The 25,121-nt window shown below is 41.3% G+C and overlaps 2 protein-coding genes across 17 annotated transcripts in view; one reads left to right on the top strand and one right to left on the bottom strand.

The window, feature by feature from the left end:
• The window catches only part of SAMD3 (sterile alpha motif domain containing 3), a 117,715-nt gene extending 117,057 nt beyond the window's left edge, over positions 1 to 658 (top strand). For all 10 annotated transcript variants that reach the window (XM_006118591.4, XM_075924150.1, XM_075924148.1 and 7 more), the window contains one exon: positions 113 to 658. In XM_006118591.4, the coding sequence (XP_006118653.2) occupies positions 113 to 400 (288 nt within the window). In that variant the 3' untranslated portion in view covers positions 401 to 658. The remainder of the gene's footprint in view (positions 1 to 112) is intronic.
• Positions 659 to 2,468: 1,810 nt separating this feature from the next.
• Positions 2,469 to 25,121, bottom strand: part of L3MBTL3 (L3MBTL histone methyl-lysine binding protein 3) — a 161,227-nt gene continuing 138,574 nt past the window's right edge. For 5 of the 7 annotated variants that reach the window (XM_075924145.1, XM_006118582.3, XM_014571273.3 and 2 more), the window contains 5 exons: positions 22,165 to 22,329; positions 14,801 to 14,892; positions 7,469 to 7,632; positions 7,111 to 7,173; positions 2,469 to 4,289 (listed from right to left, as the gene is read on the bottom strand). In XM_075924145.1, the coding sequence (XP_075780260.1) occupies positions 4,146 to 4,289; positions 7,111 to 7,173; positions 7,469 to 7,632; positions 14,801 to 14,892; positions 22,165 to 22,329 (628 nt within the window). In that variant the 3' untranslated portion in view covers positions 2,469 to 4,145. Of the gene's footprint in view, positions 4,290 to 7,110; positions 7,174 to 7,468; positions 7,633 to 10,266; positions 11,685 to 14,800; positions 14,893 to 22,164; positions 22,330 to 25,121 lie in introns of those variants that run through there. The other 2 variants (XM_006118587.3, XM_025182380.2) reach the window with 2 other exon arrangements.

The following is a 25,121-nucleotide window of genomic DNA, read 5'->3' as shown; positions in this document are numbered from 1 at the left end:
GTTTTATCAACTAAGTTCACAGCATTGTTTCAAGCACTATTAATTCTCTCGACCTTTATCCAAGTTACACTACAGCTCACCCAAGTGACATTTGACTTTTTTTTTTTTCCAGGTTAAAGTGTTAACACCGGTCTTGGAAGTAAAAAATCCGTTCAGTGTTAATACATGTGAGTTTGCTTTGTATGTAGAAAAAGAGAAACTGGCCCAGTTGGATGATTGTACTATGGCTCTAGCTGCTCTGTTGGCTGCATTTCACGTGTTTGGTATCCAGTGTCCAAGAAGGATCCACAACACATTTAACTTTCTAGAATCACTGATTTTGGAGATGAAAAGTCCACAATCCCTCCCAAAGAAAGTAAAGAGAGAATCGGAAGAACTTGCATGTCTGAACATTCAGTGACATCGAAAACACTAGTCTCAGGGGGAATGTCTTTTGGAGCAGTTGACTCTTTGTGAGAAGAAATCCTTTGTTGTGAAGATAAAAGTTGGTGTAATTCTTTCCAGTGGAATTGTATTAATATTTATAACTCAACTATGGTTTTTTATTGTACTGGCTTTTCTAGTTTTTAAAACATGAGCATTTTCATTATTTTCAATGGAAATTCTAGAGCAACTTTAGTCTTACTTAATTTTATAAATTAGATGCACTTGTGGAAGAGTTTGTTTTTTCCAAAAGAGCTTTTTATTCCTCTTGGAACAAGTTTTGGCTAAGTCAAAGGTAAGAAACATACTTTGATTTAATTTAGTAAACATTTTGCTGCCTCTGCTGTTATCCCAGAATTGGGAAGTATAGATCAACTATTACAAAAATTACAGTTAAACCGTTCAGATGTTAATACATTTTAAGAACTTCCAACTCCCTTCATTAGCTGCTAAAACCAACCAAACATACATCAGTAGCAGTTTTAAGAACAAACCAAACTCCAATCACTTTTTTGGCTGTATATCCACGATGGGCCCAGATGGAAAGCGCTTCTACCATCTTTTGACACCCTTTACAGTTCAAGCTGGAAAATTACACAAACAATGCACTAGTGGTTACGTTTACTCACTTGGAGAAAAACATTAGACCTGATGGAATTCATGTTGTTCCTTTAAAAAGAAGCAACAAAATGATGTTCTTTTCGAACCACTTTTTCATTCATGAGCCATTTGCAACACTTAAAGGTGGCAAAAATTCACATTCATTTTAGTCTGGGCAGATTCTGACCATGTCTTTTACCCACCACTCTTTGTGGAACAACATGGCTGTGTCTAGACTGCATCCCTTTTCCGTAAAAGGGATGCAAATTAGACATATCGCAATTGCAAATGAAGCGGGGATTTAAATCCCCCCCCGCTTCATTAGCATAAAAATGGCTGCCGCTTTTTTCCCGTTCGGAGTTTTGCCGGAAAAAAGCACCAGTCTATAGATGCGGATCTTTCGGAAAATAAAGCCTTTTCCAAAAGATCCCTTATTTTAAGAGGGATAAGGTATCTTTCAGAAAAGGCTTTATTTTCCGAAAGATCTGCGTCTAGACTGGTGCTTCTTTCCAGCAAAACTCGGAACCAGAAAAAAGCGGCAGCCATTTTTATGCTAATGAAGCAGGGGGGATTTAAATCCCCACTTCATTTGCAATTGCGATATGTCTAATTTGCATCCCTTTTACGGAAAAGGGATGCAGTCTAGACACAGCCCATGACTATCATGAGACTCTAACCTGTGACAGTAAGACTGTGCCATCTCACCTGCAGAGAGAAACATTTTTATATTGACATAGAAATCTGGAAAACATACTGTAAAATTTTGAATTTTTTTTTAAAAAACAAAACAATTAGAAAAAGTTTGGGTTCTGATGCTCTGAGATTTAATTCACAGTTAATGCAGTAGCAACCCAGAATTAAGCTGGCATTTTGTTAACAAGAGGAGTTACTCAAATTGTTAAGTAAAAGTCTGCTTTAGCATACTTTTAAAACACAGCATTTAACTACTTTCTCTTTTTCTGAAATGCCTTTTCATTGAAATTTTAAAATGATCAAACACAGAAATGACAAAAATAAGATTCCCCAATCCTCCCAAAATATTTGTTAAAAGATAACCCCTAAAAAACTTTTTTTAAAAGCAAAAACATTAAAGGTTTGAGAGAAAATGCAAATCAAACAAGCTAAAAACATTTCAAATTTTCAAAACAAACTTCAAAAACAATTTATCCTATCCCAAAATGCCAGTTTCTACTTATTTATTAACACTTTAGTTGCCAAACACTGTTTTAAACAATGTTAAACAAGATTCAGAATTTAGTACAGAGTCTGCTTAATACCATTGCACAAACACCATTAAAAGCCTTTTAACCTTTTATTAAAGATAAAGAAAAGGAGGAAAAAACCCATTTGTTATGTATTGAATAAGGCTTTGATTTTAGCATTCACACTGCCATATAGAACAGTTCAGTTGTGAGTATTAAGTAAATGAACATAAGCTTCTCCAATTCAAATTTTATTTTGTATTGTTGATACAAGAAGACTGAAGTTCAAGAGTACAAATTTTGAACAAAATGTAAAAATATTATTTATGCAATGCTATGGAAGGAGACTAATAGAGCAGTGCAACTTACTTCAGACTGACACTGTTTTGCTTGGAATTGTGGCAGGTACCAGTAACTTAACTGGTCTGCAAGTGGCACAAGGAGCTCTTGTAAAACTTTAAGGAATTCCACCCCCCAAAAAGAGGAATTAGGAAAAATGACAGGAAGATTTTCCCAGACTTGTATGTGATAGAAATGTTCTGTTTGTTTTGAATGAAAAAGCTGAACATTTTCCCCCACCCAAGACTGGGAATAAGAGATTGCATGGGGATAACTGTGCTGACAAGTCAGCCCTCTTCCTGTGAAGAAAATTCTCACCAGGAATGTTCCAGATCAGTTCTTAATGTATAGGTAGGTAGGCCTTCTCTACCTTAAAGTGCATCTGTTCTATATTGTGAATTATATACTGAGTGCAACACCTTACCTGCCAAATGCTTGTAACAATCCTTCAAGGAAGAATAGTCTCTTACCAAAATGCCTGCTGTAGGACACCTTAGTCCTGCTAATGAACTGGTGAAATCCATAGTGAGGACCACACTCCTTTTGAATATCTCCTTTCTTCCTCACTATAATTCCCCTTACCTGCAAAGCTTTTTCTTGAATCATGGTGACTTTCAAGAAGCTTATGAGCATGAAACCTATATGGAGGTCCCAGTCTCAGTATTTCACTCTTTTCCATTATTGCAATAGATCAGCTTGTACAGATTTAGAAAATGGCTCTCCTTTTTGTTTATATTCTTACTTCAATATACACATGTTCCTTCATGTGCTGTAACATAGTGGGCTCCCTAGGGGAGTGCCATGGTGCAGCATGACCAAAGAAGTTCTGTGGAAGTTAAGCTTTATTTTTCAGTTGCAGCCATCTCTATATTGGTCTTTTGGTAAGTTACACTAAAGATGCTGGTGGGAAAAAAAAAAACTCACCCAACTTTTTTGTATTGTGCCAACGTAAAAACATTCAGTTATCAAAAAAAGCTAATTTCAACCCCAAATGTTTTCTTTTGTTACTAGCAAGTTGACAATTTAATAAATTGTAAAGTTATACATTGTAGCAAAATGTTATTTATGTAGCATAAATCCTTGCATTTTAAACTATGGTACAAAATTAAAATTAACCTTAACAGTCTCAACTGGCTACTTGTAGCCTAATTTTTGGCTAAACAATTTTGTTTTGATAATATATAGCAGGCTATTGAAAAGGAAAATGGATATGTGAAATATAACTCATGAATTCTTAGATCATATTTAACATTTTCCTCATTTTAATATAGGATAAATAATTAGTGAAGGTTTTCTTGATGCCTGGATAAAGTTAGAAATAATAACAGTTCAGGAAAGAATTAGTGCCATAAGTATGGCAAATAAGACTAGCTGATGCAGTTTTTATACAGTATCTTGTTAAAAGCTCACACACATTCCAGAAGGTGTACTGGCTCTCAGAGTATAAATAGTCCACCAGTGCTGGCTTATTTTTCTTCATTTCTTAGAGTTCTTACTTGACAATTCTAGCAAGTCTTTGTGCTTTGAATAAAACATGAGTTCCAGTGGAGAAAACTGGCTTCTAAACAATTTCCATTAAACTCAAAGTTCATTGTGAGAGTTTTTCTCTGCAGCTTTGAACATCAGAATGGAATTGAAGATTTTTAAGGCCGGTCCCAGTTTAATGCTCATTATCTTGACTATGTCTGCTTGGGTCATTAGTAGAAATGCTTCTCCATCAATTTGCTTTAAAACAAAACACACCAAGAAAACTAAGTGTTAGGCTATGGTAGTTTAAATATATAAAGATAATATATATATAAACTGAAATCCCCAGTAAGCCAATTAAAATTTCAGAAATGGATGCGTGAATTCAAGATCCAGGGGATTTCTGGTTCAAAATCCCTATATGTAAATCTGAGTTTGTTTTGGTTTAGATCCAAAGCTAGTTCCTGTTTCTATTTGAAAAATATTCTGTCCTCTGAAACTGGATTTCAGCCTAGCCACATATTTGCATCTACCTCCCAGCTATTCATTGCTTTCAGCCTCCAGAGAAAGGTTCCCTGATTTAACTCCCACCCCCACACAAATAATCTAAGACCCCTTTTCTAGCAGCTCTTTTCTTCTCCATTTCAGCAGATCTGATTCCAGGGAGCAAAAGGTGAGATATAAACAAGGATACATTTTTTTAACAGAATTAAATAATGGATACTTTTCTCCAAATATTGTAACTTTACAATGGTGAATGTTATGGGAATATTAACAATAGAAGACAGTGCAAATATGAATACTAAAAGCTGAATTTTCAGCTCATCTATAACAGACCTCTAGTTTTTGTGCCAATCTTGGGGCAAACAGCGGGCACGTCTACACAGCAGGGTACAACTCAAAATAGGCTACGCAACTTCAGCTACGCTGATCGCGTAGCTTACGTTGAAAAAGCTTATTTTGACTTTTGCTGCTATCTACACAGCAGTTACTTCAAAATAGAGCACTCTTCCCCTGACTTCCCTTACTCATACAATGAGGTTTAGAGAAGTCAGAGTAAGAAGCCTGTTATTTCAAAATAACGGGTTTGCTGTGTAGATGGGAATAACTGACGTTACAGACGTAGCCCGAGTGACTTTAGATCACAAAACCATCAAGACAGTGTGGCACTATCTGACGTATTTATCTGAGCTACAGTGTCAGCTGCACCTCTGCAGGACTAGAGAGCCTTTCTAGGCTCTCAGCCCTGGTCTACACTAGGGAGTTATTTCAAAATAATCCCCCTTATTTTGAAATAGTAAGTGAAGCATCCACATTACCAAAACTGATATTTCAAAAGAAGGGGCTAGTTATTCTGCAATCTGTACTGTATTCTGCAATCGGGGAATAGCTTATTTTGAAATAATTTCCTAATGCAGGCATGTCCTTGGAGAGCACCCCCTAAGATTTCAGGCCTGAAGCTGTTACTTATCCTGAAGCAGAATTTCACAATTCTCCCATGTCTAGGCTGAGCTCTGGGCATCAACTGTGCCCGACCATCAGGTGCACCTATGGTTCTTCCCTGCAGAAATCTGTGATAAGTGGTGAATAGAGTGAACAATCAGATGTCTTAAACCGAAGTATTTTTAACAGTAGGAACAAAGGCTTGGATCAACAAATGGACTTGGGCATAGAAACGCTGATCATCACAACACCTAACTTCTAGGAGCCTAGAAAAATCGAAGGAACAACTCTGAGATTCACAAAGCTTGAATTAAGTGCCTTTGCATTCGATCCACGAAGCCAGTGTGGTAGGCATCAAGGGATGCAGCTATGAGGGGTATGCCCTATCCCAGTGTTTCTTAAACTATGTTCCATGGAACACCGGTGTTCCGTGAACAACTTGCAGATGGGCCGTGACCTCTTCTTTGTTTTTGTCTGACAATTTTATTTAAAAGAAAATTTAAGAAACACTTCCCTAACCTCTTCCCCTCAGACATAGAGGCCTATGCAGCCTAGTCTTGGGGTCCAGCAATTGGAGGGAGGTTCAATGCAGCAGGTGTGTTCAGAGGCCTCCTAACTCCACACACAACATACCAAGGGAGGGGGAGCTTAGGCAGGGGCTAGGCATCTGGAAGAGTAGCCCTAAAGAGGCAGCAGTGTGCATGCCCAGGGGCAGACACATAGATGACTAGGGAAATTTTACTGAGTGAATTTAGGTATCTATAGCATTTAGTGGCAGCTGAGCAAGAGTTTTGTGGATTGCAGTGGAGCCTCAAAACAGGAAGCAGTCACCTAAGTACCTTTGTGGAACCAGGCTAAAGCATTTAGAGAAAAAGAATTTTAAATCAACAAAGGGTTGGATTCAGAAAGGAGACTTGAGGATCTAAGTTTAGACTTAGGTTCATAAAACCCCTGCTCCATTGCCATCGAATCCTTCAGTCACCTAAACTCCCTAAGAGCTTAGGTTTCCACTGGTAAAGTCCCCAAGGTATCTAAACTAGCAGTGGCACACAGTCTCCTCAAACTTGGTACTACCAAGCAGCCTGGAATAGTGCCTACACATCACTGGGATTCACAGATGTAGGCAGTACTCCCCCACCTCAATGGCAAGGCCTGATACATGCCCACCTCAAAGCACGGCTACCAGATCAGATCCTACACAAAGCACAGCTTGTGATGATGGTGCAATCGCCTCTTACTCAATGAACCAGTGACTTAAAAAGCATATTCCCAAATCTTCAAGTCTGCTCTCAGGCAAAATTTTCATTGATCATCCTGGAAGTCTGGCCTGAAGAACAGTTGGAACAATTTACCCAGGACTGTGGTAGATTCTCTATCACTAGTCATTTTTAAATCAAGATCGGATGTTTTTCTATTTTGGGGCAGTTCTGTGGCCTTTACTATGCAAGAGATCAGACTAGATGATAACAATAATGCCTTTTGGCCTTGGAATCTGTGACAGAACATAACAAATTAAGTGTCTAATTACACCATAGATAAAAGCCATACTCTGTCAATGCAGAACTCAAGCCCATTTCAGATTGCAGGAAAATTCAGAAACGTAACCCATTTCAAACCTTGTATTTATCATGCTCACCTCATCTTTGAAGACCTTGCCATGTTCTTCACATCCTGGTAAACTCCGTATGAATTCAGACACCTGCCAGCAAATCATACCAACAACTTTTTTAATGATTTGAGCTTTCTCTCAACACACTTGCCCAAATGCAGATAAATAGCAGACACATTGCTCATCAGCCAGAGAAAAGATCTTTACACACTTCAGTACTGCTGCTTTATTTACTTGTCATGAAGTGAATTTAGGGCTCCGATAGCTGTGCTGTTGAAGCATTGCACGAAGGTGCACTTCCCACTGAATGAGCTAGTACCAAGAGAAGCAGAATGCTGTGGCTGTTACTGAATGTATGAGGGAAGTCCTTCTGAAGTAAACCTACCTCATCTGTACTCCATTTGGAAACTTTACTGGCAGGAATTCCAGCCACGCTTGGAAGGAGCTTGCTCTGCTGTTCCCAGCGCAAGGGTAGGCATGGGATTTGGAACTTGGAAGACAAGAAAACAGGCTGAAGAAGAGGCTTCTGGCAGTTGGGTTCTTCTATGTCTATAAAAGATACAAAGAAGAATGAAACCCCTCAATGAATAACAAGATCAGTCTTGATAAAATACCCTCCTCTACTGACACACGTGCCTCCACACAAAAAATGGTTCTGCTTTACTGCACTGCTGTAGTGGTTACTGTTCTACAATCCCCCTAGTGTGGACACCTATCAGCACAAGTATTGCTCTGTGCAGATATATCTATTCCTGAATAGGAAGGGGAACAAACTATACTGCTATACAACACCTTTGTACTGATATAGCTGCATCCACAATAGTGTTGCATCAATATAATCACTTAAACCTCTGTATGTCCCTAATCCGGGAACACCCGTGCCATGGAGGAAGAAGTGGCTGTGCACTGTTGCTCCCCTTCTGCCCTTTTTCCATCATGTTCCAAAACTAAGACTCATTCCAAAATTCCAAGGCTGGGTTCCCAGTAGCACTACCTGTACTGAACAAAACTGCTATCACATTCCTGTCACCGTATTTGTGTGTGTGTGTGTGTGTGTGTTGTGCATATAATGTGTCAATGTGGACAGTTATAAGCTACTGAAGACAGGCTTTTAATAGGAAGTTTTTAACTGTCAAACTTTTAACTGTTCCAAGCTGAACGTCTATCATCTGCTGAGCTGTTTCAGAAAGTTTCAGCAAAAACACTTCAGCTGTTCCTAAAACAGAGGAGAAGGCAATAAAGATAGTTTTGCTAATGCTATTCTTTTCCCTGACCATTCTTCACAGTGCTCCAGTGGTTCCAAGTTTTGGAGCTGGAATCTGAGATTTGGTAGGGGGGAGTGTTAAAGTTAGGTGTCTTTTGCTGTCTCCATGAAAATACACCCCTATTTTACGGAGTTATAAAGCTCTTCAAATCATCATTTGCACAAGCTCGGTAAAGTTTGTAGATTCTTGCTGCCAAAAATCTCTGATTGCTTCTTCTATACTGAGCAGTAGAGCTGATAGAAATTTTTCTGTCTGCTGTTCCTGACAGAAAATGTTTTTCGTCTTTTGTGTGTTGAAAACTATTATTGATTGTAAAATGCTGACCCTGTGCCGCATCAGAGTTGTAGTTCAGATGCTTTCTATTCTCTATGGGCTGGGCTGCCCCACAGGACTTCAATGTACCACAGCTATGGACTGCCAGGATGTGTTGTCTCTCCTAACCCAGAAACTGGGACATCCTTAATTGTGGCACAATCTAACATGTTGCTTAGCATTGCAACCTTACAGTTTTTCAGGTAGCTTTGTGTGTTTGTGTATATATATGTAGGCACATGCATATTTGGAATAAGGTAGCAATACATAACTCTTCACAGATCCTTAGAAAAACTAGATCCCATCCCTGCAAAGTTTATAGTTTAATGCAGGCAGAGAAAAACACACATGAATTACGTTTGTTTTGTTAGAGGTTGCATTTTACTGGGAGTGGCCCACAGATTTGCTGCTGTTTTAGTTCTTATTTTCAAACTCCCTTACCAATGTCTAAATTTCAGATGTACACACCATAAAGACTGAAGATGTCCTGATTGCCATAGCCTTCTCTCCTAATCCCCTGGCACAGGGGTTCCCAAACTTTTTGACACAGGGACCAGTAAATCCATTCACCAACTTTTGGAGGACCGGTAATGTTCATTTGTATATTCATTAATCAAATGATAAATATTCAAATAAGTTGTTTCTGGTCCTCCCAAAACCCCCAGTGCCAGCTTTAGCAAAGCTTTTGATATGGCCACCCACAATATTCTTGCCAGCAAGTTAAGGAATATGGATTGGATAAATGGACTGTAAGACAGACAGAAAGCTGGTTAGACCAGTGTTTCCCAAATATTTTACTTTAGTTGGATCCTTTTTTTTTCAGTACTGCTTTTTGCAGCCCAAAAATATAAACACATAAAAAACAAACTGAGAAAATACCAGACATATAACATAAAAAGATCTATATACGGCTGGGTCAGTCCCACTCCCCGCAGACCGATTCATTCCTCCCAGCTGCGCCTCTGGCCAGCCCCACTTCCCCCAACTCCCTCCCAGGCAGCCAGTTCTCCCCCGCTTCTCCTCCCAATCTCCCTTGGCCAGCCCCGCTGCCCACGGCCAGCCCTCCTTCCAGCGGCCACTTGCCTCCCCGTCCTCCCAATCTTCCCCAGCAAGCTCCCTGCCCCCAACCTTGCACCCCCCGGCAGTCCTGCTTCCACCGGCCTCCCAGTCTCCCCAGCCTGCCCCAATTCCTCCGTCCAGTGTTGCTTCCAGTGGCCAGCTCTCCCCTCCTCCTCACCCCAGAATCCCCTGGCACCTGCACTTTCCCTTAGCCCTGCACCGTCCTGGTGCCTCCCCCTTCCCTCACTATTCCTGCCCCCTTTGCCCTCTTTTTCCCTAATACCCACTCCTTCACCACTCTCTGCCCCATTCCCCTCCTGCCCCTCTGTGCCCTCACACATGACTTGCTCCATCCTGGCCTTCCTCATGCCCACCCCCTTCTTTCAAGCCTTCTCCCAGCACCTCTCCCTCCAGCCCCCAATGCCCTTCCCCTCTCCTCTCCTCTCCCAGCATCACCCTTTCTCCCCTCCCACTGACACCTCCCCCCCTGCCCTTTCCCTCATTGTCTGCACTTGGCTCCCTGGCATTTGTCTCTCTCTCCTGCACCCTGTCCCTTGGTGCCTTCCCCTCCCATCGCGCCGCCGCCCAAGCCCGTTCCCTACCTTCTGCCTTCCACACTGCGGGGCCAGAGGCCGCACTCAGGCCCCGGAGGCCGAACTCGGAGCCAGAGTGGCCTTGCCACGTGCCTCCAAAGAGTTTTAAAATCCCGGGCCGTGACATCATGTCATGCCCAGGCGTCCTCCCCACCCACGTGCAATGCCGCACACGGGCAGCAGCAGGCGAGGTGAGGTGAGGAGGAGCCACGCACAGCGGGGATGCTCTGGGGGCGGGGTGGGAGGACACGTGGGGGGAGGTCCTGGGCCTGCTCCAGGCAGAGCTGGGGGAGAGACCCAGCTCCACATATTGGTGGAGCAGGCCCCTGGCTCTGTAACTCGCTGGCACTTCCGGGTTCAGGGCCCGAATTGGCCTAAGCCTAAGTCATGCTGAAGCCTGGTATTTTCTTCCTGTGGCCTGGTAGCGGGCCGTGGCCCATAGTTTGGGAAACGCTGCCCTGGCATATAAACTAAACTAGATAGGACTCCCTTGCACCCAGACTCTGTGGGCCATACTTACAAGTGACAGTCAGTGTAAATCCAGTTAAAGTAGAATTAGTCTACGCAGCATTGGAACCCTATCTGAAGGTGTGAATTGGCAACCAACAGTTACTTTGGTGCCATTTACCACAAAGAGAAGCCCTAAATCTAAGGGAGTCAGAAGTGCAGTAACATGCACTTTGAAGATGTAAATCCCAACGTTCAAGGTGCACGTTCCCTTCCTTAGATAGACTCACCTCTGAATTATGATCAGTGTCTTGTTTCAATAATATACCTTCTGCTTTTATGCACTATTTTTTTACAAGCTTGCCATTTAAGTTGGTAAGAATTTGTCTTGTAAGGGATTGTTCAAAGCTGACAAATTTGGGGAAAGAAAAAGAAAGATTCACACACTTTAGCCAGGTGATTTGGTAATCTGGCCTCCAACTAAGTGACTAAGATGAATCAAAAATAGAGAAATGAAAATCTAGAACAAGTGGTTTCAGTTGCTGCACTGTTCTCCAAGTTGCTTAGTTTGCTAGCCTTTGCTTTTGTCACCTCCATTCCCTGGCTGCTGGTTGGATTCCAGTTCTTGTTTCCCAGCCCCCTGCTGCCTAGGTCCATGGAACATGTGATGCAAGGAGCATGTAGTGTAATCAAATCAACTGCCTCTCCTGGGAAAAGCTGGAGAAAAAGAGGTTGCTATCGGCAAGTGTCAGCATGGCAGAGTAGAGAAAACAAACATATCAGGGTATGTTGCAGCAAAATGGTGAATTCCACAACATCTTGGGAAAATGCCAAATTACACAGCCACAGATTAGCAAAGCCCACTGAAGTCTGGTTGAGATGAATGGTGTAGGTCACATCTTTCAGAACTACTGTTTCATGATTTCTGCAGAAGCAAAGCAGGCAGATGGCATTCAATCACTTTGCTCTGCAACCAGAGGGTTTAAATAATAATAGCACAATTCCATGGGACTCTAGTTTTGTTACTAATGAGTTTTCAGCTTCTGTGTCAGCACAAACTCAGATACCCATGTTACACCATCACAAAATGTCATAGTACTCAAATACCACTTCCTATCTGGGCATTTGATGACGAACAGATTAAGTAATTAAATATAAACATCCCCACTTTACAAATTAAGTTCTGGAAGAAAATGTTTCAATTTTTAAACGACTTTCTAGTTTGCATTGTTTTTATAATATACAATTTAAAAGTCAAAATTAAAACAAAACATCTAATATGACAAAGGTTTTTGTTTTTCCAGTATTTTACTTCACAAAGCATTTTAAACTTTTTGGCGTCTGGACCACTTAAGAACAAAATCAAATTGTGAAATCTCAAAATCTTTTTGCAAAACAGAACTTTTTGTTTTGCAGCTCTAGTAGCATGTAGGTTACTCTGGCAAAGTCTACGTAGCAAACAAAAACCCATGTCTGGCCTGTGCCACTGACTTGCACTTGTGGGGGCCAGCCTGCCAGGTTGTTTCATTGCTTTGCAGACTTATGAATTCAGGCCACAACAAAATCCTAAAAGTGAAGGAGCTACACTTTTGAAGATATGAACAAGTAAAAGTGCTTCAGTCCAACAAACAAGAGCAAGAAATAAGCATAAGTGAAAAGAGGTTAGCGTGGAAGAAGTTATCATGGAGCATAAATGTACTTTTGATGTTTTAAGCTTATATTTAAAACTCAGGCTTGTGCCACTAACACATTTAATGACATTTTTAAAGGGTCTTAATTAGTTAGAAAATAAATTCAGACCCTGTCAAGCCCTCGCTTTGCTAAAAATAACCAAGGACTCAGAAAAAGAACAGTACTATGGGTTCTGTCTTGTGCTCTGCCAATTAGTCTAACAATAATTAATTACCAAACCACCTTCAGTTAAGAGCTTGATTTGGAATTTAAGCATTAATTAGCATGGAGCTGCTAATGCAAACACATTAAGGGCAAGAGCCTCATTGCTGTGCTAGCTTTTTTGCACTGATCTAAAATCCCCAAAACTAACCTCTCAGAAGGATTTATCTGCACAGGCACTATGGCAAATTGCCATAAAGCTTCCCATCCAACCACTTACGATTGCAAGCCCTGAAGCAGGGGGCATGCCAGGCGATAGGTTTCAGCATCAGTGCTGTAGAGATTCTGTATACTGTGGCAGCCCAGAAGGAACCCCACAGGGCTGCTAAAATTTAGCTACATCTGTAGGACTGTCTGTGTTAAGGCACAAGCCCTGGAGCAGTCCATGGGTCAGTGGAGCGCAAAGTGGCTTAATGCCAACGAGGCTCTTCCTCCACAGCCCAGGCTGCAAGTCCTTTACTGTGTTTCTAAGGGCGTAACAGAGAATCTCTCACTATGAACGTCATAATTCAGAAATCACTTGTAGAGTATCTCATCTTTCTAAAATGGAGTAGACATGATTTTGTATTTATTTAGGCTGACTGAAAAGGCATCCCATCATTTTACAAGGTAAAGCTGACCCTTGCAATTTCACACTAACAGCTGATTTCCACGTGTGATGTGGAGTGAATGATACTGTCGTCCTGCAAATCCATGCCTTCTTCTATATTTTATGTTAATTTAACATTTAGACCCCAATGGATACGATGGGCCTGACTCTTCTGACTTCTACCACAGTAAATCAGTAACTTTGCTGAAGTAAATCGGATTGCAGCAGTGTAAAGCAACTAAGGACCATGACTTGGATTTTCAAAGGAGCATAACTGGTTTTGGGGCCAAACTTCAATTGAAAAGCCAATGGGAGCTAGAGGGACTTAAGGAATTGGGCACCTGAGGCTGTGTGGGCAACCTCAACTTTGGTAAACTGATTCTGAAGTGCTTCCCTTTGCATCCTTAATATTCTTTCAGTACAGGCAGTCCCTGGGTTACGCGGATCCGACTTATGTCGGATCTGTACTTATGAACGGGGCTTTTCTCGCCCCGGAGGACGCGGGCGGCGGGACCGCCCAGACGCGCCTCGGTCCCGCCGCCTGCGTCCTCCGGGGCAAGAAAAGCTGCTCCGCGTCTCCCTGGTCTGCTGGGGGCGGGAGGCGCAGCTAGTGTGCCCCCCCAGCAGACCAGGCTTTTCTCGCGGACACCTGGGGCAGAGCAGCTGGGGCGCTGCCGGTTGGTCCCGCAGCGCCGCTCCTCGGCGCTACTGGACCATCCCAGCAGCACCCCAGCTGCTCTGCCCCAAGCGTCCCCAAGTCAGCCGCTGCTGAAACTGACCAGCGGCTGACTACAGGAAGCCCGAGGCAGAGTTTCACTGCCCCGGGCTTCCTGGAATCAGCCGCTGATCAGTTTCAGCAGCAGCTGACTTGGGGCACCTGGGTTAGAGCAGCTGGGGTGCTGCTGGGTTGGTCCCCACAGCACCGAGGTGCGGCGCTGCGGGGACCTACCCGGCAGCGCCCCAGCTGCTCTGTCGCAGGCGTCCAGATTCAGCTGCTGTTGAAACTGATCAGCGGCTGATTCCAGGAAGCCCGGGGCAGCGAAACTCTGCCTCGGGCTTCCTGTAGTCAGCCGCTGGTCAGTTTCAGCAGCGGCTGAATCTGGACGCCAGTTCCGACTTACGTACAAATTCAACTTCAGAACAAACCTATAGTCCCTATCTTGTACGTAACCCGGGGACTGCCTGTATAGTGTTTTGGTGAAGTATTTATATTTTACTCTTTTACAATTTAGCATGGGCAATCAGCTATTTGAAAACTCAGTGGAGAAAAATAATCTTAAAATGAGACCTTGTACACTGGTATTCAATTCAGAGCTCATTTTTACAGCTGTGATATAAGTACTAGGCACAATCTTCCCTGATAACAAAAGATAAAAACTACAGGTGTCAAATCTGCTTGGGGGTTTAAGAGGGCACAACTCACTTGAAGTCAATGGAATTGTTTCCTCTTATATCAACAATGAATTTGGCCTACAAATTGAATCACAAAATAGCACACAAATCATTTGGCTTTTATATTGCAAATCTCAGTGCCAGACATAGAATTTCTGCTCAGTTACCTCTAGTTTCATTTAAAGTTGACAACTCATTTTCTGTCTCCTCTTCTTCACACTCTTCCTTCTTAGCAGAGTCCTTAGCTTGCTGCCCTCCTCTGAGGAAAAAAAGTATTCAGTTTTTATTAACTTTACTTACACAAAGAACACTATATCGTAATAGTAAAACGCATTAAAATATTTTGAAGGATTTATACATCCATTAATTCAGATGTGTAATTGTTTCTATTGGCCAAATTCCTATTGCACCACCTCCAAAACAAAGAAGTGTGTCTTAATGACAAACAGATGATACCCTTTGTCTTACCATGGGCCTTGTCTACACAACAAATACTTTCACTGGTTTAGCAATATTGGCAAGAACCCCCTAATTTAGACATAGCTTATGTGAACACAAAGGGTATGTCTAGGCTACATGGCTCCGTCGACAGAGCCATGTAGATGAGGTTTCTAGACATAGGGAAATGAAGCAGCGATTTAAATAATCGCTGCTTCATTTGCATCAAAATGGCTGCTGCGCTGTGCAGCGGCACAGCATGGTAGTCTGGACGCTCCGTGGTTGACAAGGGAAGCCCTTGTCGACTGCCCCGTTGTGCCTCGTGGAATGAGGTTTACCAGGGTGGTCAATAAGGACTTCCCTTGTCGACCATGGAGCGTCCAGAGTACCGCGCTGTGCCGCCAAACAGCTGATCAGCACAGCATGGCAGCCATTTTGATGTAAATGAAGTGACGATTATTTAAATCTTCGCTACATTTCCCTTTTTCGAGTACACTAATCTACATGGCTCCATTGACGGAGCTATGTAGTTTAGATGTACCCAAAAGGAGCGTTTCTGCTAGCACAAAATTCAACCTCTTTGAATCGTGATCGCGATCGCTAGGCTTACGGAAACATCCTTATACTGATGTAGCTGTGTATACATTAGGGTTTTTACCAGTATAGAGTGTATGAATATTTTTCCACACACCACTGACTGATATACTCCTATGATGACAAAACTTTGCAGTATAGATCTGGTCTCTAAAGCTATTTTTTACATACCTATTAATATTTTGGGCTATAATTAGGCCTCAGGCAGATGGCAAAGCTTCACTGGCATAAACAGGGTTGCGCTGGATACAAAGAATTGGCAAAAGTGAACTTGGTGGTACGCAAATTAACTTGGTGGTACACAAATTAACTATTACAGTTGAGCGCAAAGTAAATACGTACAGCAGGAATTCCAGACTTCGGCACAAACTTAAACAGCTGCTGTAGATTTCAAGTGTTTATTTATATAAAAATTAGGTACAAAAAATGGGACTGAATGGACTTACTAGTTTTACATGATTTTGTTTCTCAGTGCAGTCATGTAACAAAAACAAAAATCTGCATTTGTCAAGGGTGTTTGCTGACTAGGGAAGCTCAGCCCCTCTGCTGACAGACTCAGGGATCTCCTTGGGTCTGTCAGCAGATGGATGGGCTCCACAGCCTGCCCATGCCCCAAGGCTGCTGAGACTATGCTGACCCAAGCCAGGACACTCTGGTCTAGGGGCTCTCTGGTCCAGCAACAGCATGCATTTTCCCCTTACTCCCTGACAAAAGGGAAAAGCCAGCAATGTCCTGGTATGAATCATGGAGAGGGGAGAGAGGGAACTTCAGCCTCCCCACCCCTCTGCCCTCCTTCAACGGCACCTGGAGGGTGGGAGGCTCAGGATTGGGGGAAGGAGTAGCACCCCCCAGTCAGACCCTTTCACCTGCCTGATGATTCTGTCTCTTTTCTGCATGGTTTTAGGAGAAGCAAACCCATTGCAGGCACATCCCAGTTTCCTGGCACAACCAAACCCTTATGTTGCCTTAAGTCAGGAGTGGGTAAAGACCAGCCTGTGGGCCAGATCTGATCTGCCAAGGTTAGTCCTTAGTGGGCCCCCACACCACCGTAATTACTTGCACCTCCGCAGGTATGGGGGATTGCAGCTCCCATTAGCTGTGGATCGCTGTTCCTGCCAATGGGAGGTGTGATCGCCTACGCCTGTGGAGACGCAGGTAACTATAGAGGCAGCAGTCCATTAGGGGCTAACCCTGGTGAACAGCCACTGCTGTACTGCCCACCCCTGCTTTAAGTTATAAGAGGTAGCTGTGTGCCAAGTTTGGTGGTCCTAGCCCTTACTGTTTAAGAGGAGTTCTTGAATAGACAGACAAACTTTCTCTCATATAAAGTAGATACGTTTAAATTGGTATGCTATTATTTTGCTTCAGAGGGGTAGCTGAGTTAGCCTGGAACAGGAAAAACTTAAAAAACAACAAACAGACTTGTAGAATCTTAAAGACCTACAAAACATGTAGATAGTATCATGAGTTTTTGTTGGTACAACCCACTTCTTCAGATGACTTCTTCAGCAGTCTACATGTTTTGTTAGTCTTTAAGGTGCTACTAGTCTATCTGTTGTGTTTTAAGTTTTTCCTGTTACAGACCAACTCGGCTACCTCTCTGAAGTTTATTCTATTATTGTTTGACAGTGTGGTTAAAACTGTGATGAATCATATTATTTTTTTGAGTTGATTTTATTTGAGTTAGCTGTATTGACAACCTTAATTGTATGTTCAATCAACAGACTCTGTCCAATCAGATGTAGCTAGATCCTAAACAGTCACTGTTAATCTTTCTACCAAGAATGTGTGAGAGAGAATCTGGGGCCTAGTTTTAAAACTCTTAACTGATCAATTGCGGCAGTGTACTGTGAAGCTCAATATTCCTAGTAAATAGGAATAATTAGCTAATAGTGTAATTCTTATACCCTTCTCTATTGCTACCAAGTGTTGTGATAACATTTAAGAATGTAAGAACGGCCATACTGGGTCAGACCAAAGGTCCATCTAGCCTAGTATCCTGTCTGCCGACAGTGGCCAATACCAGATGCCCCAGAAGGAGGGATCACAACAGATAATCCTCACATGATCCCTCCCCTGTCACACACCACCAGAGAAACAGAGGCTAGGGACACCATTCCTACCTATCCCGGCTAATAGCCATTGATGGACCTAACCTCCATGAATCTTTTTTGAACCCTGTTAAAGTTCTAGCCTTCACCGCATATTCTGGCAAGGAGTTCCACAGGTTGAGTGTGCACTGAGTGAAGAAAAACTTCCTTTTGTTTGTTTTAAACTTACTGCCTATTAATTTCATTTTGTGACCCCTAGTTCTTTTATTAATAATAATAATAATAATAATAATAGAAAAATGATGTATAAAGGATGCCAGAAAGCTTATAAACCTACTTCAGCTTTAAACTGTTTTGAGCTTGTCACATACTTTTGATAGGTATGTTGAAAAAAAGTGTACTTTACACTCTCACGGCACAAGGGCCCCATTTCCTCTGTGAAACTGAAAGACAATCCTGTGGCATTAGGTGGGGACTCAGCACATTTGAAAATCAAATCACTAATTTAGAATTCTATGTATGAATTGAGAAGACTAAATCTAGACTCCTATTTCTGAAGATTTTGGCCTTCACTATTCTGTTTGAGGCAATTATCTTTAACCTCTGTGCATGATTATCTCTTTCTAATAGGTCAAAGGTACATTTTTGCTTGTTTGTAATCAGTTACTGTGTCTTGCTTATTAATAGCTTGATCAAAATCCCACTGAAGTCAAATAAAGCCTCTCCATTGATTTCTATGAGACTTGCATCAATAATTGGAGAAGTCCATAATTGCTTGCTATAAAATTAAAACATTTATATATTGTCAACATTGCAATTGCTGCTGACATTCTATAAGAAAAAAATCTTTAATGACGTCCAAGCATAACCATGTACTTAATTTACTTTTTATTCTATTAGCTGAAGATAGCTGGGATCAATTTTTTTTCTTTTCTGTTTTATCTTATTTTTTTACTCTACAGGTTTCAAGATGTTTGAGTTATGACATATTTTCCACTTATTAAAAAGAGAGAATCAATAATAGAATCTGAATGTGCTGTGCAGATAGATATATTTAATTCTCTTCCATTTTGCATTGTCATACTATTGATCAAAATAAGAGGAGCTATGGGAATTTTTCTTTGCTTTGTCCTGTATTTCACAAATGTGATTCCAGTTTAAACAGAAATTTCACAGAGGTACTCTTTTAGGTAGCAGTGTTTATCTTGAAGAATCATATTAGAAATTATGAAAATCTTGAATACTAGTGATAAAAGTATCACTCAATTTTTCCTATTACTTTCTAGATAGAATCTACAGTATCTATTTTTAGGAAGTGGATTAATCTTCTATTGACTCCCATAATCCAAACTTTGCATATGAATTTAAAGATTATATGACTAGTACCTTCAATAAAGTTGATTATTTTTAAAAGAAACGAAATTGTAATGGAAATACTCTACTCACAAAGTAATTTTGTTTTCTAATTTCACAGACTGGAAATGTGTCAATTTTGATCCAATAGAGTTAGCTGAAGTACCATAAATATCCAGTGTTGTAGTCATATTGACAAGGTGGATAAGGCAATATCTTTTATTAGACCCGCTTCTGTTGGTGAAAGAGCTTTTGAGCTCTCACAGTTCTTCAGATCTGGGAAACTAAGGCTTTGTTTATACTAGCACTTGTGTAGGTAAAACTTTTATTGGTCAGGGGTGTGAAAAAGCTACACCTTACCAACATAAATATCACTGACATCCTGGACAGTGCTATGTCAATGAAAAATGCTCTCCCCAACATAGCTACTGTTTCTTGTTGGGGTGGTTTAATTATGTTGGCAGGAAAGCTCTTTCCTGGTGGCATAGAATGGCTAAATGGGAGACCTTGCAGTGGCACATGTGTGCTACTAGAAGATCTTTGAGTTAGGCTATGTCTAGATTACAGTGTCATAGCTAAATACAAGATCTAAACTGATTGTTTTATGTAAGTAATTACTATATATTTCAAGGGACCATTCAAGGTGAGGATGCTCCTTAGTACCCTTCCATAAAGAGGAAAAAGGAAGCAGCTGGGTTATTAGTAGGTTACAGGTTGTTGTACTATGCCATAAATCCAGTGCCTCTATTCAGTCTGTGGTTTTTAGTGCCTAGCAAAGTTATGAATTTAAAGTCTCATTCATAATGAGCAGAATGGTAAACTGTCCTGAGACACAGCTAAAAGAGGTGAAAGCACGACACCACAAACTAGACCACCTGTGTGCAAGTGGAAACATCTGAACCATTGTGGAAGACTGAGGCTGCAGACCGAGGCAAAGGTGCACGCTGTCTGAAAACGGTCAATGCTTTCAATGCCCCAATATATCTGATTTTCTCAGTGGGAGCCAGTTGTCTTCCTGATGGTTAGGATACCCAGACAGTCACGCAAATATAGTGTGATGCTGATGCAAACAAGAACTTATTACCTGGATCTGCCCCTCAGTAGCCAGTTGTCTAGATATGGGAAACTGAATTCCCTTTTTCTGTGGTACACCACAACAATGATGATGCCCTTCGTAAAAATGCAGGGGCAGAAGAGAGGCTGAAAGGAAGTACTGTACTGTGAGTCACCCTCTGTCATAATGAATCAAAGGAACTTTCTGAGGCTCAGCAAAATTGTCACATGAAAATAGACAATGAAGTTCAGAGCAGCAAACCAGCTGTTCTGAGAACACAGGGAGAAGAGGCTATAGAATGATCATTTAAAACCTCATGTATCTGATATATTTGTCGAGGCCATGAAGGTTAAGGATGGGTCTTCTTATCCCTAATTTTGGATTAAGATACAACAAACTACTGGGAGCATAAGCCAAGACTCTGGTGTACCAGTTAAACCTCCTTCACCGCTTACAAAACCAGAAGACAGAAAACCTGCTCAAAAATGGGGTCCCTGAAAAGCGACAAGGAAGAGGTGCGGAGAGGAACTGGATGACATAAGCCAATCTGATGGTGCTTAGGACCAGCTTATCAGTGGTGATTGAGCCCTAAAGCACTGTGAAAATGGGCAAGCTTGTTCCCAAAGGGGAGAGATAAGAAGGGAGGAGCAATGACTGAAACAGTGTTCTGAACCAAGGAGTCAAAGTGAGTGGTTGGGGAGGACTGGCCGAATCCAGAGCCGAACTGATTTCCCTTGTGAGAGCTACAGCTCTTTCTGGGTTAGTCCCATTACCTCAGAGGAAGGAAAGGCTAGCCAAACATACACTGTAGCCTATACGACTGCCACTGCTGAATGCCAAATACTTGGGGATCACGGTTGGTGATTGTTCCCTCATATGAAGAACAGTGTTTAAACTTCCATGAGGGCATGACGGAGGAAATCTAAACTATCATAGCTAATGCTAATCTAACACTCAGGGTATTTTCACCAAGAGAAAACTAAACCAGTTGAAGGGTTGTGAGGTTAAGACCACCTGGAGCTCTGACTCTAGCCATGGGTGGTATAAAGAACAGAGAGAAGGTCAAGGCAGTGCTATCTCATATAGCCAGAGGAGGAGTTGCAGCCATGTGGTGCTGCTAGGCAAATTTTTCCAGCTATAGTATACTGGGCATGCTCACACCTAAGTGAAATACTTGGCTGCATCTACTAGAAGTTTTCAATTACTGCAATGTTCTTTTTTTATTTGTAACACCTATATCAAAAAGTAGATCTGCAGATGCTTTAATTGAGAAAGAAATCATGGACTAAATCCAAGTTTCAAGGGATGGAACTGCTTCTTAATTAAACAGTAAGCTTCAATAATCTAAATATTACTTCAAGATATCTACTGTATTTGATTAACTCTCCTAGGCAGAGAATTGTATCTCAAGTAAATTGCTACTATCACCACTTATCATTTGGGTGTTATGAGTGTTTGACATAATGTGAAGGTGCACCGAATTAAACAAGGGTGTCTCATTCTAGTTTAAGAAAAGAGTTTCCAAAATAAGATTCCAAACCTGCAGTGAGTTTAACTTGAGTAGACTTCTTTAGCTACATGAAGCTCCATTGAAGTCACTGAAACGTATACATTTTAACATCACAAATTGACACTAACAGCTTTTCTGAAATGCCAAAGTGTCTACTTATCTTCCATGATTATATTTAAAATTAGCTTAAACACATCTTGTTCCTTTTGGTCCAAATAACTAATACAAAAGCTTGATGAGCTAACTAAGCACTTTTCATTTAAAAATGTGATTTGTTTTTAAAGGAGAACGCAGGGAAATTCCTCACCTCTACAGAATCAATAATTTGCTTACACTTTTCATTATTCACTGGCTGTGTACATTATGACATGGTATTTCTAATTTAGAGATAAATTCATGGCTTTTGTGTGCCTTCCCACACACTCTTGGGAATTTCACTAATAAATCACTGTACTGTATTTATGTGACAAGCTGTGTTTTACATGAAGTCTCCAAACAATCCATACTTCAAAGTAGTTGAAAGACACATACCTTGAAGATTTTTTGTCTTTGGCATCACATAATAGAAGCTCCTTGCAAGGAGATTTATTTTCTATATCTTCCTGTTTTGTTGTGTCTGACACAGATTTCACAGATGATCGACTAGGAGCTGAAGACTTGGTGCCAGTGTGACCAGGGCTAGGACATTTTCTGTCACTATTAAAACAAATTGATACACATTTTAAATCTGAGCTATCAGCTTATTTTCAGGAGTTCGTCTGTTACAGAAAAAAACCAACAAATGGTCTGGTAGCACTTATATAGACTAACAAAACATGTAGATGGTATCATGAGCTTTCGTGGGCACAGCCCACTTCTTCAGATGACCAGAGTTATGAGTAGGGGATATGAAAACTCAAAATAGAAGAGGGAAAGGAGAGGGGGGAGAAAAAGGAAGGGGGGTGCGAGACAGAATATCATTAAGTATCTGGAGAATGGGTACTTCAACCTAAGCAGGTCAAAGTAGATCTGTCTCTCACACCCCTTTCTTTTTTCTTTTTCTCCCCCCTCTCCTTCCCCTTTCCTATTTATTTCAAGTTTTCATATCCCCTACTCATAACTCCAGTCATTTGAAGAAGTGGGCTGCACCCACAAAAGCTCATGACACCATCTACATGTTTTGTTAATCTATAAAGTGCTACCAGACCATTTGTAGCTTATTTTGGGTGTGGTTGAAGATTCACTGCTGTAATTAAAGAAAGTCAAACTGATACAGCAAGAAATCATACATTTAAAAAAATAAAAATTTCTTCCCTGCTATTAACAGGGGAAAATCTAGGGTTCAGCTATAGCTCCAACTATAGCTACAACTTCAAAGCACTGTGTATATAGCTACTTTTAGAGCACTAGCGCCAGTCTTGCTAGCTCAAGTTTGTCCACTCCGTCTTGTACGCTCATTTCCACTTGCTCCAAAATTCTGTGTAAATTTACTCATTGTCACAGGTAAAACTTCCATTGACTTTAATGGGAGTGGATTTTACCCAACACTCAGTGCCTTTGAAAATAGGCTACCACTGTATTATAAATAGACAATACTTTTAAAATTTCTTCTTACAATTTTGCTTTAAAATATATGCATTCTTGTGTCTTGGATGATTAAAGTAGATTAGGATCTGATAATGTTCCCACTTAAGTGAAGCTACTTATCAGTGTGTAGTCAATTTCATTTTCAGTTCTAATTACAATTTGGGGATAATTAAACCAGATAATGAATATTTAACAGGTGAGCACTCTTTGTTCTTAACTGTAAAGTTGGGCTTCTCCATAAAAACAGCATTTAAAATACCATATACAGTATTCAAAATTCAAGGGGGTTAAATTCTGGAGTGCAAATAAGTTACCACTAAAACATTTCACACAAAAGTTACCCTTCAAAGTATTGCAAGCCCCTCTCTCGTCCTGACATTTAAAATTGATTTTGCTGTAAAAACTACGGCTTTTGATTAATCACACTGTTAGAAAATAATAATGTATTAAATATTTTTGGTGTTTTTCTACATTTTAAAATATATTGATTTTAATTACAACACAAAAAACAAGGAGTACAGTCAATGAGGAGTCCTATGGCACCTTAGAGACTAACAGATTTATTAGGACATAAGCTTTTATGGATAAAACCCACTTCATCAGATGAATTGGAATGGCAGTTATGTTCCTCTGATGAAGTGGATTTTACCCATGAAATCTTATACCCTAATAAATCTGTTAGTCTCAGAGGGCATGTCTACAGTAGGAAATTATTTCAAAATAACAACTCCTGAAACAACTATTTTGAAATAGGGCATCCATGCTACAGGGAACCTCGAATATAGTCCAAGGCAGGCTCCCTTAATGTGGGCACACTACCTCAACTTAGAGCCCCAGGAAACACTGTGGAGTAATTACTTTGAACAACTCTGGGGAGTAGTTATTTCAAAATAGCAACAGTGGGCATCCACACTACTGCTATTTGGAAATAACTATTTAGAAATAAGCATTATTCCTCCTGGAGAGCAGGAGTTATTTCAAAATAACCTCCGGAGGAGAGAGGTCGCGCCCCACGAACCGGCTTTTAAGCCCGCTCCCCGCCCATACTGTCCACGTAAACACTTCCACATCCCTAGACAGACTAAGCAACAATGGTCTCAAGTTGCAGTGGGGGGTCTAGGTTGGATATTAGGAAAAACTATTTCCCTAGGAGAGTGCTGAAGCAGTGAAATGGGTTGCCTAAAGAGGTGGTAGACTCTCCACCTTTAGAGGTTTTTAAGGCTCTGATTGAAAAAGCCCTGGCTGGGGTTGGTCCTGCTTCGAGCCGGGTTCCCCCACGGCATACCAGCCTTAAATGTAAAAATTCTGGATCGTAGTGGGAACTCGTCATGAGCCAGAAATCAACTGGCCTGGCTCATGCCAGGTCCCCACCACTGCGCACCAGCCTTTTAATGGCTCCTAATACATTTAACAGGCTGAAGCGCAGCAGGAAGGATCTAGCATGAGCCATGCCAGCTGATTCCTAGCTCGCGCTGGTCCGTCCGCTGCACTTCTGATTTATAAATGTATTAAGAGCAGGCAGGCTCTTAATACATTTAAAAAGCAGAGGTGCAGCATCTGGGACTGAGGGCGATCTGGGAATCACCTGATTCCCAGCTCACGCCTGTTCCTCACTATCCTCCTGCCTCCCCTGACTCCTGCAGAGATTGTGCTAGGGGAACCGGCTTTTAAGCCAGCTTCCCACAGCACTGGCTCCTGCTCTCCCCAGCAGGAGTAGTTAGTCAAGGGACTAGTTGCATACATCCCTAATTTGTACTACAACACCGCTCTACCAAACTTGCCATCATCTCTAACGTGGCGGGTGATGGAACAGTGGGATGAGAATGTATTTACTGAGAAGCAAATTATTGCTCGACAGATGTCTTGGATCAGAAACGCTACCAATGAAGCCTGAGCTCTCGAATGGGCATTCAAGGTGTCTT

Source organism: Pelodiscus sinensis, chromosome 3 (genome assembly GCF_049634645.1).
Source record: "Pelodiscus sinensis isolate JC-2024 chromosome 3, ASM4963464v1, whole genome shotgun sequence".
NCBI classification, from domain to species: Eukaryota; Metazoa; Chordata; order Testudines; family Trionychidae; genus Pelodiscus; species Pelodiscus sinensis.
The sequence above is the reverse complement of the archived record's forward strand: the minus strand, read 5'-3'. Positions and strand labels throughout refer to the sequence as shown.